We start from the raw sequence: 18670 nt of genomic DNA on the forward strand, positions 1-18670 counted from the left end.
CAGGCGATAAGAAAGTAGGTCAGGTATTCGCCATGTGTGAAGCTGTACAGCAGAATCAACCTGAATACTCGGAACTGGTTTACTGGCGGCCTGCCCAGCAGGTGGCACTGTGCACAACCTGACCTCCTCAACCCGTTGTATCACAGCATTTACCTCATTGTGTCCCCTTTGAAACTAGGATTACAAATAATTTGTACACAGTTTTCTTTTTTCCTTTGCACTTCGTTACTGATTTTTCTTGAATTTTGTTTCTTCTTGTAGTTCTGGGGTGCTGTACCACGTTAGCCATTATGAATGTAGTGAGAAGTCAAGCAAAATCCATCCATTATCCAACCCGCTATATATCCTAACTACAGGGTCACGGGGGTCTGCTGGAGCCAATCCCAGCCAACACAGGGCGCGAGGCAGGAAACAAACCCCGGGCAGGGTGCCAGCCAGTCAAGCAAAATGACTCCTTTTATTGGCTAACTAAATAAGATTACAATATGCAAGCTTTTCGAGGCAACTCTTCTTCAGGCAAGATGTATCTACAGTATATCTGAAAGGCATCTCATCAGGTAGACAGATAAATGAATACGTATGAAAGGAAATGAATGAGATAGACAAGAAAGGCAGTATCCTAAATGGACAGACAGATAAATATGACAGGTACTCTATTAGATTTCTCGAGCGCAGCAATAGCAGAGCTTCATTCCCCCGAGCAGCAGCCCCCCACTGACAGCTGGCCATTGAATGCTGGGAGGTTCTTTGTACGTCTGTATGAGGCCCAGCAGGGCTCCTCCTAGGCTGATCGCCATTCCCTCACTTATCCTCGGTCTGGATGGAGCACCGCACTCATGTCTTACTCATAAACCACAGACTCTTTTTATTGATTTGCAGTCGGCATGTTTTCAGATGACAGGCTTTTATCGGTCAATTAGCTGTTCGGCCCGTCTGTGCCCAGAAGAGTGGGAAATAAATAAACCGCAGATCTGAGAGAAACATTTGCCAACGGCCCCTCAGTGAACAACAACAACAGTCAGTCAGTCAGTCATTATCCAACCCGCTATATCCTAACTACAGGGTCACGGGGGTCTGCTGGAGCCAATCCCAGCCAGCACTGGGCACAAGGCAGGAAACAAACCCCTGGGCAGGGTGCCAACCCACCGCAGGGCACACACACCAGGGACAATTTAGAATCGCCAATACACCTAACCTGCATGTCTTTGGACTGTGGGAGGAAACCCACGCAGGCACGGGGAGAACACGCAACTTAGTTAGTTGTGCATTTCCAACAAAATGTGTAAAAACTGAGGTGTTCTAAAAGTTTTGACCAGTAGTGTATACCAGAAATAACTTCAAAGTTTTGTGGGAATGTTTCCAGTGGTTTTCACGTGATGCTCTAAAGCAGGGGTGGCCAAATCCAGTCCTAATGAACTTCTTCTGAATTCATTTTAATTGACTTCTCTTTTAAGATCTGCTCCCCTGAATGTCTTCATCGTTCCTCTGAATTGCTTCATTTCTTTCCTTAAGTGAAATGTGAAGTGAGGGAGCCAACAGAAGACCAACTAAGTCAGGGCCTCAAACTCCAACCAATTTCACTCCAACCAGCTGCTTAATGAGGCGCCGAGTCTCGTTGTTAATTAAACCCGTTCTTTAATTCCATGGCTTGTTGCTGCTCTCGCTGTGTAATAGCAGACATTTCCAAAACTGTTAAAATATTATTGAGGTCCTGAGCAGATCGACATTCCTGAGACCTTCATCTTTCTTTATTTTCAGATATTGTATGATGGACACCAGCTGTTTTGGCTCATTTTGTATCTCATTATTGTTTGGCTGCTAATTAAGGAAAAAGAAACAATTATGGGGTCTGAGTCTTCAAGAGCAACTCCATTAAAATGAATTCAAAAGAAGTTAATTAGCAGCAAAAACTGGTCACTCATTAAGAAAGGGGTTAGAATGAAAACCTGCAGCCACTGCGGCCCTCCAGGACAGGAGCTGGGAACCCCTGCTCTAAAGGACAGACAGACCGACAGACACAGGTCCATTTTTATATATGGCTCAATATATCCGTTCTTCCATTTCCAAACTCTTTTAGTTCAGTTCAGAGTCACCCGACAGCAGTGAGTGCTAGTGCGTATTTGCAGCTGCAGAAACAATGGTTTTGACTTTATTGATTATTTGTAAAGCAGACGAACCCTGAACTTGCTAGTGATATCTCCAATAGGAAAGATGTTTCATGGCAGTTAGCAAATCAATAAGATTTTTGTACAACAGTAAATTATTTTTCTCATTACCTAGGAGTTTCTCTGTAGAATTGACCAACATAAATAAATACAAAAGTCACTGGGGTCTTATTTACTTATTTATTTATTTTTTATTTCACATTCTCTTTGTGCAGAAACAGCGATGAATATTGGCTATTCTTGCAACATATTGACCGATGACATGAATGAACTTTTCATTATATCAGGCCATACAGCACTTGAGGTGCAGCAGGAGCTCAGGTAAGGAAGGGGCTTTTTATTATCCACCCACCCATTCATTTTCCCAAACCTGCTTTATCCTGAACCTGGAGCCTATCCTACCAAGAATGGGGGTACAAGGCAGGACAGGCTACCACTCCATCATTGCGGGAGCTTTTTATAATTCTGTTTTTTTAAGTGGTTTGCTTCCCGGGTCCTCCCTGCGTGGAGTTTGCATGTTCTCCCCGTGTCTGCGTGGGTTTCCTCCCACAATCCAAAGACATGCAGGTTAGGTGGATTGGCGATTCTAAATTGTCCCGTGTGTGTGTGTTTGTGTGTGTCCTGCGGTGGGTTGGCACCCTGCCCAGGATTGGTTCCTGCCTTGTGCCCTATGTTGGCTGGGATTGGCTCCAGCAGACCCCCGTGACCCTGTATTCGGATTCAGTGGGTTAGAAAATGGATGGATGGATGTTTTTTTAAGTTTGAATCTTTAATTGGGTTTTCTATTGCTGTACTGTGCTGGCCATGTTTACTTTATTGTCCCATTATTGTTTTAAAGAGGAGTTCCAGACATGACAAAAAGGGGGGTGTGAAGCCTCCAGACAGAACCACAAAGCAAACCAGAACCTTCATCGGCTCGTCTTAATGCAGCCTCACCCCTAGGTGGCCAGTCCCTTACTGCTACCTTCAGGCTTCGGCCTGCACACGTCCAAAAAAAATGAAGAATTGGTTTTAAAAGTCGGAAACACAAGCAAAAGTCCAAAAATAAGTCAAAATGTCTTAGCGTCCCATTATTTGATCACTTTTCTTTTGTGTCATGAAATGGGTAATTAATGTTTATTGTAAGAGTCATTTTCCTAGTTATATAAGATCCATAGATATTTCACTAAGACGACAATGCATAATCTACGGGAGGTTCCTAAAACTCCCTCCCATAAGTAGAATTGTGTTGGTATATTCTAGCTGTTTCTATCTGCTTTGACTAAACATTATTCTTTAGTTAGTGACCAGCCTTGCCATGTTAAAGGTACAGAGGGCATACGGTTTTAAACCATGCTCGTGCCCGCGCCTACGGGCCCTTTGAGTGTGAGAAGTAACTCTTAAAGATAACACGCTTATATAAGTGCAGAGCTGAAGAAGAAATTAAGAACCTTTAAGTACAGAAATAACTAAAGTTTCTCAAGAAAAGCTAAGTTTAGAGAAGATACATTTTTCCTTTTTTGCCTTTTATTCTACGTGTGTAACTACTTTTTTCTTTATTCTTGTGTGGATTATTTGCCTTTAACTTTTACTAAATATTTTTAAAACAAACTTTTGTACTGAGAGATTTCTTTCAGCACGCGTTTTACCCGTGCTCGATCTCGCCTTATACTTTGGCGGCTACATTTATGTTACAGAAATCTGAATGCCTGGAGTAAAATTCTGGTGTGGCCACATCATATTGAATTCTTATGCCCAAAATGCCAGTGATCAGGTTCAAAGCAAGAACCAGCTATGCAAGATATGCCAGTAAATCCCTGGGTGCAGTAATGCAAACACCCACACCTTTGGCATGTGGGCAATGAAGAGGAGTAGCTGCAGGAATGTTGGTGGAGTCATCTGATGTGGGAAAACTCCAACCAGGCTAAACTTGGGCCACTGGAGCTGGAAAGCCACAGTGCTAAGCACTACACCACTGTGCCCTCCTCAAGACTGTCACGCTGTGCCATGAACACAGATTAGACGTTCGACGTGATGAAGGATTTAGACGATTTTATGTAAAGTAATTTGGGCAGCTTGTCTAATCTTAATATTCAGTCATTATGAAGGACTCTTTCCTTTGGACTGAAGGATTCATTATTTTCCTTTTGTTTTTTGCACGTGTAATGTTTTCAAGGAAAGCAAAGGAATGTATGCTGGGTTCAAGCAGGGACATCGGCAACGGCCACACGTTTTCTGAAAAGAAGAAGAACTCTGATTCCGTGTTTGAGGAAACCATCAGTGGCGAGTATGCCTTGATTATCAATGGGCACAGCCTGGTAAGTGTTTCCCACTTTCCCACTTTTATAAAGTGCACAGTTGACTGACCGACTCATTCCCTCATCGTTTAAAACACTGTTTCCCATTTAATTTAAAAACAGAAGTTTGGCTTGAATGCACATCGATGGCAGTATGTATTGCTAAGAAAGGACGTGGCGCTATATCAATATTTAGTTGTAAAAACACCCCCTACAATCGAAAAACTAAATACCTCAAAATTGAAATATGGTGATGTTATAGAAAAAAGAAAATTATAGCATGCATTTTTTTTTATTTGTCAGTAATAATACTATAATGAGTAGGCTATGCTAACGCGCCATATGTGTGCTCGCCACAGTGCGGTGAGGTGGGGCTTGCCATTTTATGCAAATAAAGTTTGGGTGGAGTACACAAAGAGCAGCACTGACCAATAGGGTGAATGGACAACCGAGGAAGGGGAGGTGTCCTGGACAGGAAAAAGAGACGGGATCAAGTTTGCTGTGTAGAGTGAGCTGTGAAGTGGAAGGAGCGGAGATGGGTGAAGCTCACGGAAGATGTGGCTAGCAAGCATGTTATAAAACACGACTGTGAGTGTCAGGAGTTCTTGCTGTGTATGCAGTGAGAAGAACAGGAGGATGTGCTGTCCTTTGCTCCAAGACAAGCTGGGATCGGCGGCATACCTCGGTCCGTTTAAATGCTAATACATTAAGGGGTTCCTAACGGCCAGGACAGAGAGGGGGTTGGACAGTATATAAAATTCATTTTGTTATTTCTTTACTCCTATTCATTTATATGGGCGGAGGTGGGCAATTGCTTGTTGCGGAGAGGTAGCTGTGAGAGAGAATGATAAGGGCTGTTGTGAAGGTTCAGTGTCGTAACCCTGAACATCAGAGCAGATGAGATAGAGAGAGACCAAAGGAACCTGTAGAAAATGGCAGGACCCCAGGGCTGGCAGCATCCGGGGGTCGGGGAAGAGGGCAAGGGCAAGACCAGGATGTGGTTGGCTGTGTACTTGGATTACCCGATGTCGTGACATTGATGGGGAGAGGCAAAGAACAGAAAGCGTTTACCTCTCAGCCTGTGGGATTTTAAACATATTTATTGAATTTATTTGTTTGCACCATGAACATGGTTTTCTTTTTACTGGCATGATTTTATAAACTTATTTATTAAAATATTTAGTGAATGCACTGTTGCACTTTGGGGATACTTTAATTCTTTGTTATAATTTCTGAACATTTCGGAGGTAAAAGCCTCGCCTACCTCTGCACTCATCCTGGCCCATCTCAGTGCCGGATGACTGATGTCCCAGGACAGAGGATAGTATCCATGGCTGTGGTCACTAGGGCATTACAATTAAATATGCTAAAATGAGATGTTATTAAATATTAGTAAAAACAATTATCAATCAGTATGCTGGATAATACTCTCCACCATCTACACCATCTCTGATATGAGAGAGAAAAAACGAGAAAATCCACAGAGTGAAGGTGAAAACTCCATCTTGGGAGCCTGCACCTCTGAGACAGCTGTGCTAACTAGTGTTGGATCAGTACTAACATTTTGACTTCAGTATCGATACCAGCTTTTCATCCTCAGTACCAGTACCGAAACGGTTCCAAAGCAAATGACGGATAACTCCAAAATCCTGCGTCTTCCTTCAACCTCCTTGGTGTGCCATGCTATGCAGCCCTCTTGATAGCTGTAAAATCCCAATCGCGTAAACACCATAAGAAGGTGGGTACCCGGTAAAGTCTTAATTGCGTTAAAGCAATAAGGGGGTTGTAACCCAGTAAAGTCTTGATCGCGTTAAAGCAGTGAGAGGGTGGGTACCCCATGAAGTCTTTCCTGATCTCATTAAAGCAATAAGAAGGTGGGTACCCCAAGAAGTCCTTCCTGATTGTGTTAATGCAGTAAGAGTGTTTGTTACCCTGTGAAGTCCTGATTGTGTTAAAGCAGTGAGAGGGTGGGTACCCCATGAAGATCTGATCGCATTGACGCAATAAAGGGGTAGTGAAGTGCTGATCGCCTTAAAGCAATAAGAGGGTGGGTACCATGAGAAGTCCTGATCACGTTAACGCAATAAGAAGCTGGGTACCCCAAGAAGTCCTTCCTGATTGTGTTAATGCAGTAAGAGTGTTTGTTACCCTGTGAAGTCCTGATTATGTTAAAGCAGTGAGAGGGTGGGTACCCTGTGAAGTCCTGATCACGTTAAAACAATAAAGGGGTAGTGAAGTGCTGATCGCCATAAAGCAATAAGAGGTTGGGTACCTTGAGAAGTCCTTCCTGATTGTGATAATGTAATAATGGGGTGGGTACCCTGTATAGTCCTGATCGCATTAAAGTGATAATAGGGTGGGTACCCTGTGAAGTCCTGATTGCGTAAAAGAGTGTAGTTTCATTTTGTGAGGTCTAGGAAATGGACGTTTTTTTCACGACTGCAACAGCAAGATTCAGGTGGGTTTGCTGGGGGGAATTGAGAGGAAAGCTGACGTTTACCTCCAGTACCAAAAGCTGGTACCCTACCGTTTTAAAATTTGCATTTTATTAAATGTTTCTCCAGTACCTGAATACTGCGCAAGCCTAGTGGTAACTACTACACCACCCCACTGTATCTACTGTAGGCGACATGGCAAAATATCTAATTTGACAAATGCATACTTTGGATGAATGCATTGCAGAACATCTCAATGGTAGTGCTCACTAAATGAATGTTGCAAGTGGCCTACAGCAAGTCACATCATTAAATAATCAATCAACTGTAAGCTATCAAAAACCTATCGAGTCCGTCGAACTACACATGACATTCGGAGCTTAGGCTTGCACATTTTGAAGAGTTTCCGCTTCACAAGTGAGGCTGTATTTTAATATGGGTCCTTTGAGAATCGGGGGCTAATTGAAGAGACTGACTTGTGCGACATGCCTCACCAAAGCAATTTGCAAGCTTACTGTGCCACCTTAATTTTTCTTGTATGCTTCCTGTACGGGGAATACTTCATTAACAATTCAGAAAGGGGGAACTGGGAATACTCTTTAAATGAATTAATAATGAACCAGTTAAGCAGAGATAACACGGTTATTCATAAATGATCTGAGCGAGTGCCACGTGACCTTTGAAGCTGCACAAGTCTGTGCAGGCCGCCATCCCTCTGGAAATTCACATTGCAGCTTTTGTCACGAGGATCAATGCAGGATTTACATTCAGTAACTCGCCAAAGCGTCTGATCGCTGGCCTTGTGCGTCTGATCAAGCGTTTGCTGCCACTGAAAGAGGATCATTCAGTGTCTGATCAAAGGCAGATGCAGTTGTACCAGACGCCCACTCGGTCGATGCAGACCTCGCTACGATTTTTTTTTTCTCCTTTCAGTCAAGCCGTCATCATTTCTCACTGAGCGCACAATATAATTTAATGCTGAAGATCAAAAAATTCTTTACAGATTAGCTACTGGAACAAAGGAAGAAAACCTTATTATTGTGTTAGTGTGTAAAAATCTGAAATGACACGTCTGTGTTGCCCTGCTTGTCATGTTGCTTTCACAGCTGGCATTAATAGATGGCGAAAACTTTTCTGCCCTAGCCAATGCAGCGTGAAAGGCGCTATATTTGCACCCGACCCGACACTGACTGACACGGAGGCTCGTACAAAATCAACAAATACTTTTATTCTTCTTCACCTGAGGGGCATGTCTTCCCCGTGTCCCACAGGCAGTACACGGTCCCGTCACACCACCTCAAGCGTTGTCCTCCTCCTCCTCCTCCCGACTCAGGCACTCGGAGTGGTGACTGCTGGCTCCTTTTCTCAGGCACCCAGAAGTGCTCCAGGTGCTTGATTGCCCATTTCAGGCTGCACTTCCAGGTGTGGTGAAAACACTGCCCATAAGGGCTCAGTAGTCCCGGCTGAAGGACCCCCTGGCGGCGCCCAACAGGCCTGCACCAAACTCCAATTCCCATGGAATCCTGCGGGAAACCAAGCCATCGCTCCAACCTAGGGGGGTTGCCATCTAGCGTCCATGGGGAGGTATGGAAAAGTCCTGAGCATAATGTATACTGAAGGGGCATCCCGGGCGGTCATGTTGCCCCGGCCGTCCGTCCGCCACAGCAGATCTTCGGTTGCTGCCATTAGACTCCCCGGTTAGATGAGTTCCTGTGCTCCGCATCCGAATCTTCCCTGACGGCAGCGTAAAAGTCTGCATAGAGTGGCATACGGTGTGTGTATCTGTCTGTCCAGCCCAGAAGTGCGAGGCTACAGCATGAACCCCAAAGAGCCAGCAAGGCGGCCCCCAAGCTCCTTCCCAGTCCATCTTGGTGGTGATCTCATCAGACCTGCCTCTACTGCTAAGAATCTTGGTGTCATTTTTGATTCCTCTCTCTCTTATTCTGCCCACATAAATCACATTAAGAAACTTTCCTACTTTCACCTCCGTAACATATCCCGTGTTCGCTCTTTCCTCTCCTTCTCTAATGCTGTGAAACTTGTCCCTACTTTTATCACATCCCACATCGATTATTGTAACTCGCTGCTGGCAGGTGCCCCTTCTAATCTTATATCACAGCTCCAGCTTATTCAAAACTCAGCTGCAAGAGTCCTTACTCAAACCAACAGCAGCGAGCACATCACACCCATCCTGCTCCGCCTTCACTGGCTCCCTGTGTCTTACAGTATATATATATATATAATTCTTTTCACGTTTGAAACAGAAATTACGTATGACCACGCGAAACGGAAATTACGTATGACCACAGAACATATTATAATACAGGAACTAATCACTTCGTTTGTGGACGCCATTTTTATATCGTCCTTACGAATTGTAATTATTTGTGTGAGAGTTACTTTACTGATATTAAAAAGAAGTAAACACAAAGACGCCGATCTATCCCATAAAAGTGCGCCCCGCGTCGCCCTCTCCCAGCCCTCCTCTCTGGACTCCAGCGCTGAGCCGTCCGCCGCCGGTCATGTTTTGACAGAGACGTTTTATTTTTTCATCCATGTGACTGTCGCGGAAACTGACACATTATAACGTTTTTTTAACTGGCAGTACTTGATAGTAGACGAGATGAGGAAAACAGCTTTGCGTCTTTCTACCTTTTAACTGTGGCGAGTTGTAAACAATGTGAAGACGACGGGTCGCGAGAACAAAGTGGGCGCTCAGAGGCGTGGAATGTCGGACTGCACGGCCGGGTTGAGAGTTTCGCAGTTTTGGGCGATGTCCCCTCTTCTCGCACTGTTTGTGACACTTCGAGTACCCTGTCGGCTCCTGGGAGAGTGGAAATCTTTGCGAATGAGTGTGATCGGCGCCATCGAAGCAAAACTCTCTTTGTAAATTGCGCTGCACGACTACTTACTGTTCCTTAAGGTGAGTTCAGGTCACTAAAACCCCGCAACATGCAAGGTTGCTTTTGTGATGAATTCTTTTAAGAAGATGGAGGGTTTACATCTAAGAAGATGTACCGACCTCTTCATGTTAAGTTTTGGACTTGGGAATTGTTTGGACCTTCTGCCCGTTAAACACGGAAGGGCAGCGTCCACATTTCTCAGAATAATTTATCTCTTAAATCACAGGCACGTAGTGCAAAGTTGTCAGGCCGAAATTTACAGGATCGCATAGAAAATGTAATTTCTATACCACAGCGGTCGTGTAGCGCCTTTCACAAGGGATCTGCTACCGAGAGATGATCCAAATACATTTAAGCCTCTGTTAGTGCTACTTACCTGTTGTGTTATAGAGCCTTTAAAATGTACTTTACCTGAAAGCACTCCAGTACTGCTCAATGTATCTTTACTTCTTACATGTTAATGTTTTACTGTTTAATAATTTATATACTACATTTTATTTTTTTCCCTTGCACTCAGTGAGCAAAGCCACTGGGTAATCAGCAAGTCGAATATAAAATTGTACTAATAACCTACAAAGCCTTAAATAACCTCGCGCCAAACTACATCAGTGACCTTCTCCATCACTATGTGCCTGTCCGTTGTCGGAGATGGCTGGGGTGACGACCCGGTCAGGATGCCTAGGAAGACCGGAGGAGGGCTAACGTCTTCCCCAGACCATGTGGGGGTTCCTTTGGGGGCCACGGGTACAGAGCTTTGAAGCTCCCATGCCTTTGGAGCCCTGGACCTCAGCACTTCCGCCACACCCGGAAGTGCTGGGGGGAAGAAGAGAGGGGACACCCAGAGTGCTTCCGGGGATGCAGCTGGCACTTCCGCCACACGGGGGCGTGTCCGTGGAAGATTGTCTGAACCCACCTGGAGCACATCTGGGTGTTATAAAAGAGGCCGCCTCCCATCAGACAATGGCGAGAGTCGGGAGCGGAGTGGACTGAGCTGGAGAGGAGAGAAGGTGGCGGTCTGAAGCAAGGCATTGTTGTGGCCAGGACTTTGGGGACTTGTGGGGTTTGTGGTGCACTTGTGACTGTAAACAGCTGTGTCTGCCTGTCTGTGTCCAGGCCAGTCTCCACACCACCCACTAAGGTCCTCTGATTCTGGCATTCTTGTTGTGCCCCACACTAATCTACACTCCATGGGTGACAGCAGGGCCTTCAGCTGTTTAGCGCCCAGACTCTGGAATGACCTACCGAAATTAATCAGGTCAGCTGACTCCATGAATTCTGTTAAAAAACAACTCAAAACTCATCTGTTGACAAAGGCTTTTAGTTCTGCTTGACTTTATTCCCCTTCTCTCAGTTTACCTCCATGTCAAGATGCTCATGTAACCTGTGTGTGTGTGCAGACCATCAATTGTGTTGTCTGTTAGGCTTTATCTCTGAATTTACTGTCTTAATCTTCTTTATTTATTTGGTTTGTACAATGCTATATACTGTATACCCAGCCATTCTTTCTAATATTCTGTAAGTGCCTTGAGCATGGGAAAGGCGCTATATAATTGTATTATTATTATTATTATTATTAAGTTAACGAGTCATAAGAAGAAAGACATACAAGGCTACAGCATGAAGCTGAAAGACAGCAACTCCGTCACCAAAGTAAAACCACCGAGGAAAGACAAACTCGCTTAGCCGCTGACAGACAAGGGGGGTGAACACATTGGCACAACAAAACCGCCGACTCTGCATTTCAATTTTTTTTCTATGATTGCAATATTTTCTATGAGCCTGAGCTTTTTACAACACGGGCTTACACAGCTAGTCAAGCACCTAAACAGTAACCAGGCTGGAATTTGAACCCGGTCTACTGAGACACTGTGTCACCCACCCACCCACTGTGTGTTTATCCAACTTTAAATGAATTAGGGTATCTCCCAAAACAAATCAGATGACTATTAAAGCCTATCAAATCCAGACTTAACTGTAGGCTCTTCCACGGTGTTTTCGGATCATCAGAGCCAAGCAAGTTTCTGCTTCCAATTTGTTTAGTCTTCTTGAAATTGAGCGGCTCAAATAAAGGAGCCCTTGACCAATCCGTGTTCCTTATTTTCAGGCCCAGGCTCTAGAGACGGACTTGGAGCGAATCTTCCTGGACATTGCCTGCATGTGTAAAACAGTCATCTGTTGTCGTGTTACTCCCCTGCAGAAAGCCCACGTGGTCGAGCTTATAAGGAAATACAAAAAAGCGGTCACCTTGGCCGTCGGGGATGGAGCTAATGACGTGAGCATGATAAAAAGTAAGTGAACCTTTTATGTTTCCTTGTCATTCTCTATACTTTAAAAAAAAAATTAATTCTCCTTCTACAGTCCATACTTTTAATTTTCCTTTAAAGTAACGCCACAAATTCCAGGTAATGCTGTGGTGTCTCTGATGGTCTGGATGGTTGGCGACGCTTTTATGTCGTAGTGATGTGTGGATGTCTGATTTCCCCAACAATGCACCAAACTTCACTAGTCAGAGAACTGACTTGATTTTTGCTTCTTCATTTTTCATTCTCTGCGGTGGGCTGGCATCCTGCCCGGGGTTTGTTTCCTGCCTTGCGCCCTGTGTTGGCTGGGATTGGCTCCAGCAGACCCCTGTGACCCTGTAGTTAGGATATAGCAGGTTGGATAATGGATGGATGGATTTTTCATTCCTTCACTTGGCGATGCATAATAACAGTGTTGGCTATAAGGGATTCTCATGGGCTCTTTGGGAATCCAAAGCAAAATGGCAGAACTTTAGAAACGAGAAGAATTTTGCCAAAGTAAAAGTTGATCCAAACAACAAGAAGACAAAATTCAAACAAAAGACAGAAAGATAAAAACAAACTAATGCCACATACAAGTTAAGCGAGGAGAATAAGCTAAGGCAGCAGGCTTGGAAACCAGAGGAGTGACCGTCACAAAAGAAGCAGCATTTAAAGACGTTGAAGAACATAAATGGCATAAGGGCACCAGTCATAATACTGAGAAAAATTTTTAAGATGATACTTGTTCTGAATAAAAAGCTGTTTGGGAGCCTACAGAGCTGAGCCAAATGAGTTCCTTCACTGCCCTTTGATAGTCTTGAGTTTCTTTTTGCACTTTGTGACAGACGGCCGGGACGCCCAGAAAGGAGTAAGATGGAGGAAAGCAGGTTCAGAGGGACACTGCCTCCCCCAGAACAGCAGATGGAAATGCTATAGAGGGGCTCGAGAATCTGAACTTTGCATAGAGCCCGGAAGCACTCCCGAGTTACAGGGAAGGAAACCACAGAAGTACTTCCGGGCTGAAGAAATCCACAAATCTCCATCTGACCCGGAAGTGCAGATGAGTCACGTGGCCGAAAGAACAGAAGCACTTCCAGGTCAAGAACTATATAAAGGACTGGTGGAGACCCAGCAAGCGAGCCGGAGTTGGGACAAAGGAGTGCAGAGCTTGGTGGGAGGAGTGGAGGAGAGATTTGTGTGCTGAATTTAGTTATTTTGCTTGTGTATGGTGGCGGTGGTGCTTTTGGGCACTGCTTAAAGAAGAAAAGATCATTAAAGATCTTCTTGGTGGTTTTACCCTGTGTCAGCGTCTGTCTGTTGGGTTGAAAGAGGCAACAGCGACCTCTAGCATCTTACATCTTCTGCAGTTGTTTGCTTGTGTAAACTTTTTAAATCTCAAGACGTTCAGGAAGGCAAGTCACAACACTCGTCTCACAGTTTATACGCGGGCAGTAAGGACCACGTAATACACAAACAGTATGACTATACACTCGACTGGCCACTTTCTTAGGTACACCTTGCTAGTATCTGGTTGGACTCCCTTTTGTCTACAGATCTGCCGTTATTCTTCGTGGCATAAATTCAACAAGGAGCTGGAAACATTCCTCAGGGATTTTGGTCCATATTGACATGATAACATCACACAGTTGTTGCAGATTTGTCAGCTGCACATCCATGATGCGAATCTCCCGTTACATCAAAACCCAAAGGTGCTCTAATGGATTGAGATCTGCTGACTGTGGAGGCCATTTGAGTCCAGTGAACTCCTTGTCATGTTCAAGAGACCAGTTAGTGAGGATCTGAGCTTTGTGACATGGTGCGTTATCCTGCTGGAAGTAACAATCAGAGGATGACTACACTGCGGTCATAAAGGGATGGACATGGTCAGCAACAATACTCAGGTAGGCTGTGGCATTTAAATGATGCTCAGCTGGTGCTAAGGGTCCCAAAGTGTGCCAAGAAAATATCCCCCCACACCATTACACCACCAGCACCAGCCTGATACAAGGCAGGGTAGGCCCATGCTTTTCTGTTGTTGAAGCCAAACTCTGATCCTACCATCTGAATGTCATAGCAGAGCAGGTGATGTTTTTCCAATCTTCTGTTGTCCAGTTTTGTTGATCCTGTGTGAATTGTAGCCTCAGTTGCCTGTTCTCAGCTGGCACCCGCTGTGGTCTCCTGCTGCTCTGCTTCAAGGTGTGACGTGTTGTGAGTTCAGAGATGCTCTTCTGCACACCTCAGTTGTAATGAGTCCTTATTTGAGTTACTGTTGCCTTCCTATCAGCTCAAACCAGTCTGGCCATTCTCCCCTGACATCTGGCATCAACAAGACATTTTCACCCCGAGGACTGCCACTCACTGGATCTTTTCTCTTTTTTGGACCATTCTCTGTAAACCCTAGAGATGGTTCTGTGGGAGAATCCCAGTAGGTCAGCAGTTACTGAAATTCTCAGAGCAGCTCATCTGGCACCAACAACCTGTCCTCGTTCAGTCGCTTCAGTCTCCTTTTTCCCCGTTCTGATGCTCAGTTTGAACTTCGGCAGGTCTACAGACTGAAATGCGTTGAGTTGCTGCCGTGTGATTGGCTGATGAGATATTTGCGGTAACAAGCAGTGGAATAGGTGTACCTAATAAAGTGGCCGGGGAGCGTATCTCTCTTTTATAAAAGAAAATCTTGAGACAAGATGAGACTATTGCCAAGAGAATTTTTCAAGTCCCGCTCTCCTCTCAACCATTTCCAGTTAACAGCCCACGCCCGCGGTCCTCTCACCTCTCGTTCGTGTGAATGCTTTTGACAAACATAGTTCCTGCGCTCTCAGCTCTTATAGATTTTTTCATTTTCCTCAAAATTAAGTTCCCAATAAAAGAAGACGTATTATGCCCAAATCTTACTGAAGAATTTCATCCTGAAGGATTATCAACAGACGAAATGAGTACACGGGCAATCCTATCACCGAAAAACAGTGAAGTCAAACGAATTAACACGAAAATTGTTGATCGGTTGCACGGCAAGTTGGTGAAATGCGTATCAATAGACTCTGCTGAAACAGTTGGTGATGATGATGGTGCAGAAGATGAAAACATCGACTTACAATATTAATGAAGAATATCTATAACCGTTAACAACGTCCGGTCTTCCACCAGCCGAATTAATATTGAAAGAAGGACATGTCGTAATGTTATTGCGTAATTTTATGTCTGAGTGATGGGCTATGCAATGGAACAAGATTAGTTGTATTCAAAATCGGTCGAACAACTCTGACATGTAAAATTTTAACAGGCGACAAGAAAGGTAATGTAGTACATCTTCCGCAGATAACTTTAGACGCCAAAGGAGATCCTGATATGCCATTCGTATTAAAACGTTTACAGTTTCCTGTTAGAATAGCTTTTGCTATGACAATTAACAAATCACAGAGACAAACATTCGAAAAAGTCGTTTTATTTATTCGAGAAAAAGAAACGATATTCATTCACGGGCAGGTGTACGTTGTATTGTCATGATGTAAGTCCAAACACGGAATCAAAATTCAATGCGATTTTGATGAAAATTTAACTCAAAACATAGTTTTTACTGAAGTTTTACAGTAAATGTGTACATTTAAAAAGGATTTGCGTGTTAATTTCAAAGCCAAACAGAATGAAAACGTATAACGCAATGAATACCTCTAACGCAACATGAAACATAATTTGTTCTGTTTGACTATTTTTTACTATGGTTAATTACTTGCTGTAATGTAAAATAGTTAGTTCTGTTATGCATATGTAACAATTCCCATGAAAATAGCAATCTGTTTAAATTGTAAATCCGCTTCCCCATACGTGAGCGGCAGCCCGGTGGTTGACGAGCGAAGTGAGCAGGGGGCGGAGCCCTCTTGTTGAAAAAGAAAATAAGAACTACAAGTCATTTTTTTTCTCGGTGTAAAAGTAAAGACACCTGCTGCACTGTCAGGAGGTGTAACGTATGAGGATTTCTTTGATGCACACAAAGATTTGAGCATTCGTTTGAAAAATCCAAGTGGCCATTTTGGGAAGCGTCTTATTCGCATATCAGGTGTGATTTGCTGAAGAGTCAGAGTAACCTGCGCAGGCTTTTTGTGAGGGTGGAATGAATGCAACAAAATACGCGGGAACCCTGAAGCAGTCTGCAAGAAACCTGCACCAAGAGAACGAACCCAAGCATAAAGCCAAAGCTTTACAAGTCTTTAAGTTGTTTGTACACGTTAGAAAATGGAGACCGTATGTTACAAACGATCCTCTCACATAAATTGCTCATTTCTTTTCCACAGCAGCTCATATCGGTGTTGGAATCAGTGGGCAGGAGGGGATGCAGGCCGTGCTGGCCAGCGATTACTCCATCGCCCAGTTTCGATATCTGCAGAGACTGCTGCTTGTTCACGGCCGCTGGTCCTACTTCCGAATGTGCAATTTCCTTCATTATTTCTTCTACAAGAACTTTGCTTTCACCCTTGTCCACTTTTGGTACGGTTTCTTCTGTGGATTTTCAGCACAGGTTGGTCTTATTTATTTATTTATTTTTATTAACTTAATCTTTTCAAGTTGATTTTTTTTTAACATAGGTGTCTGTGTGTGTGCCTATGTGACTGCACAGGATGCTCATGAGATGATCCTCTGGACCCAAAATGATGCAGCAGAGACCCCAGTAATAAAAAAGGGTGACTAACTGACTCTGTACAATTAGAGACACTGTCCACCCATGTGGTCGCTGCCAGACCGTTAAGCACATTTGATCCTTTCTCCCAAACCTTCCTGCCACAGAAACAGTGGAACACCACACATGACTCCACGCTTACCTAGCCTGCAGTCTGCTGTGGTCAGGTGGACAGTGAGATTAGGGATATTCAGGCTATGTAACATATCATATAACGTTGGTGAAAACCTCACTGTACATCTCCTGATACAGACCTACAGGGGATTTTACACTGTGCTCCTTACTGGATCATTTTCCTTTATTCTGTTGTTTTTTTCTTCCAAATGTTTGCAAACTAAATTTCTCTCTTCTTCTTCCACTTGGCAAATCTGAATCCAAAGCCGCAGGACATGAGTATTATCAGATTTGATGTGGGCAGAACAACACGCTGCTTTCAGAAAGCTTTGTGGTTATTACATCTTTTGAATATACTGTAGTGCCTGCCTACTATACTAAAATTAATATCTATCTGTCTATCTATCCTGCCTACTATACTAAAATTAATATCTATCTATCTATCTATTATATAGTGCCTTTCATATCTATCTATCTATCCTGCCTCTACTATACTAAAATTAATATCTATCTATCTATCTATCTATCTATCTATCTATCTATCTATCTATCTATTTATCTATCTATCTATCCTGCCTACTATACTAAAATTAATATCTATCTATCTATCTATCTATCTATCTATCTATCTATCTATCTATCTATCTATCTATCCTGCCTACTATACTAAAATTAATATCTATCTATCTATCTATCTATCTATCTATCTATCTATCTATCTAGCATCTTTCTTTATCTGACTGTTTACTTCTATGTGACACTATCTATATATTGCCTTTCATTATCTTTTGTCTTTTTACTGCTATGTAACACTGTCTATATAGTACTTTTCATTATATATCTGCCTGTCGTTTTTACTTCTACTGTATGTAAAATTATCTAACTATATAGTGCCTTTCATTATCTGTTGGTCTGTCCTTTTTTTCAATATGACCCTATCTATCTATATATTGCCTTTCATTATTTATCTTCCTATTTACTGTCATTTGACATTATCTATGTACATAGTGGTGCTTATTTACTATTATGTGACACTATCTATATAGTGCCTTTCATTATGTATACTGTATATAGTGCCTTTTTTATTATATTATATTATATTATATTATATTATATTATATTATATTATATTATATTATATTATATTATATTATATTTACTGTCCTATCTATCTATCTATCTATCTATCTATCTATCTATCTATCTATCTATCTATCTATCTATCTATCTCTGATACGGTTTGCATATTTGTAGCTAGGAAGGGAGAAGCTGAGTCACATAGCTTAAAAGAATTTCTTCTTCCTAAGCTTTCAGACCCCTACCAGGAGTATGTGTTTTACATCTATCAGTATTTTAGTTGCACAGTACCTTTCAGTCTAGTCTCTCATATCTATAATTAGTGTTTAGTGCCTTTCAGATCTATCATATAGTCATTTATAAATGTATGTATGTATGCATAGACATTTTGGTGTGAATTTAAGCCCCCTTCTCCTCCTCCTGCTCCTCCTTCTCCTCTACCCCACAGACGGTGTATGACCAGTGGTTCGTCACCTTGTTCAACGTCGTTTACACCTCCCTGCCAGTTCTTGCAATGGGCCTCTTTGATCAGGTAGGACTCTCCAGTTCTGTTGATGTGCCATATCTTGCTGACCAAAAGCTGAAATTGTCATTTTCTTCTGTGTTGTACTTTTTTTGTTTTTTGTCCACAGTTTTCTGTGTTATTCCAATTTCTTTTGTGGGAAACAGCCTGTCTTTTCTGTCTACTGCAGAATATGCTTGCTATCTGTGGATGTTACAGCTGTAAACATGACACGTTCAGTTCT

At 43.0% G+C, this 18670-nt stretch overlaps 1 protein-coding gene across 3 annotated transcripts in view; it reads left to right on the forward strand.

The window, feature by feature from the left end:
- The window catches only part of atp8b4 (ATPase phospholipid transporting 8B4), a 248513-nt gene that overhangs the window by 210969 nt on the left and 18874 nt on the right, over positions 1–18670 (forward strand). For all 3 annotated transcript variants that reach the window (XM_039772860.1, XM_039772859.1, XM_039772861.1), the window contains 5 exons: positions 2381–2486; positions 4321–4462; positions 11884–12067; positions 16351–16574; positions 18373–18456. In XM_039772860.1, coding sequence (XP_039628794.1) covers positions 2381–2486; positions 4321–4462; positions 11884–12067; positions 16351–16574; positions 18373–18456 — 740 coding nt within the window. The remainder of the gene's footprint in view (positions 1–2380; positions 2487–4320; positions 4463–11883; positions 12068–16350; positions 16575–18372; positions 18457–18670) is intronic.

The sequence above is a fragment of the Polypterus senegalus genome, chromosome 12 (genome assembly GCF_016835505.1).
Source record: "Polypterus senegalus isolate Bchr_013 chromosome 12, ASM1683550v1, whole genome shotgun sequence".
Classification (NCBI taxonomy): domain Eukaryota; kingdom Metazoa; phylum Chordata; class Cladistia; order Polypteriformes; family Polypteridae; genus Polypterus; species Polypterus senegalus.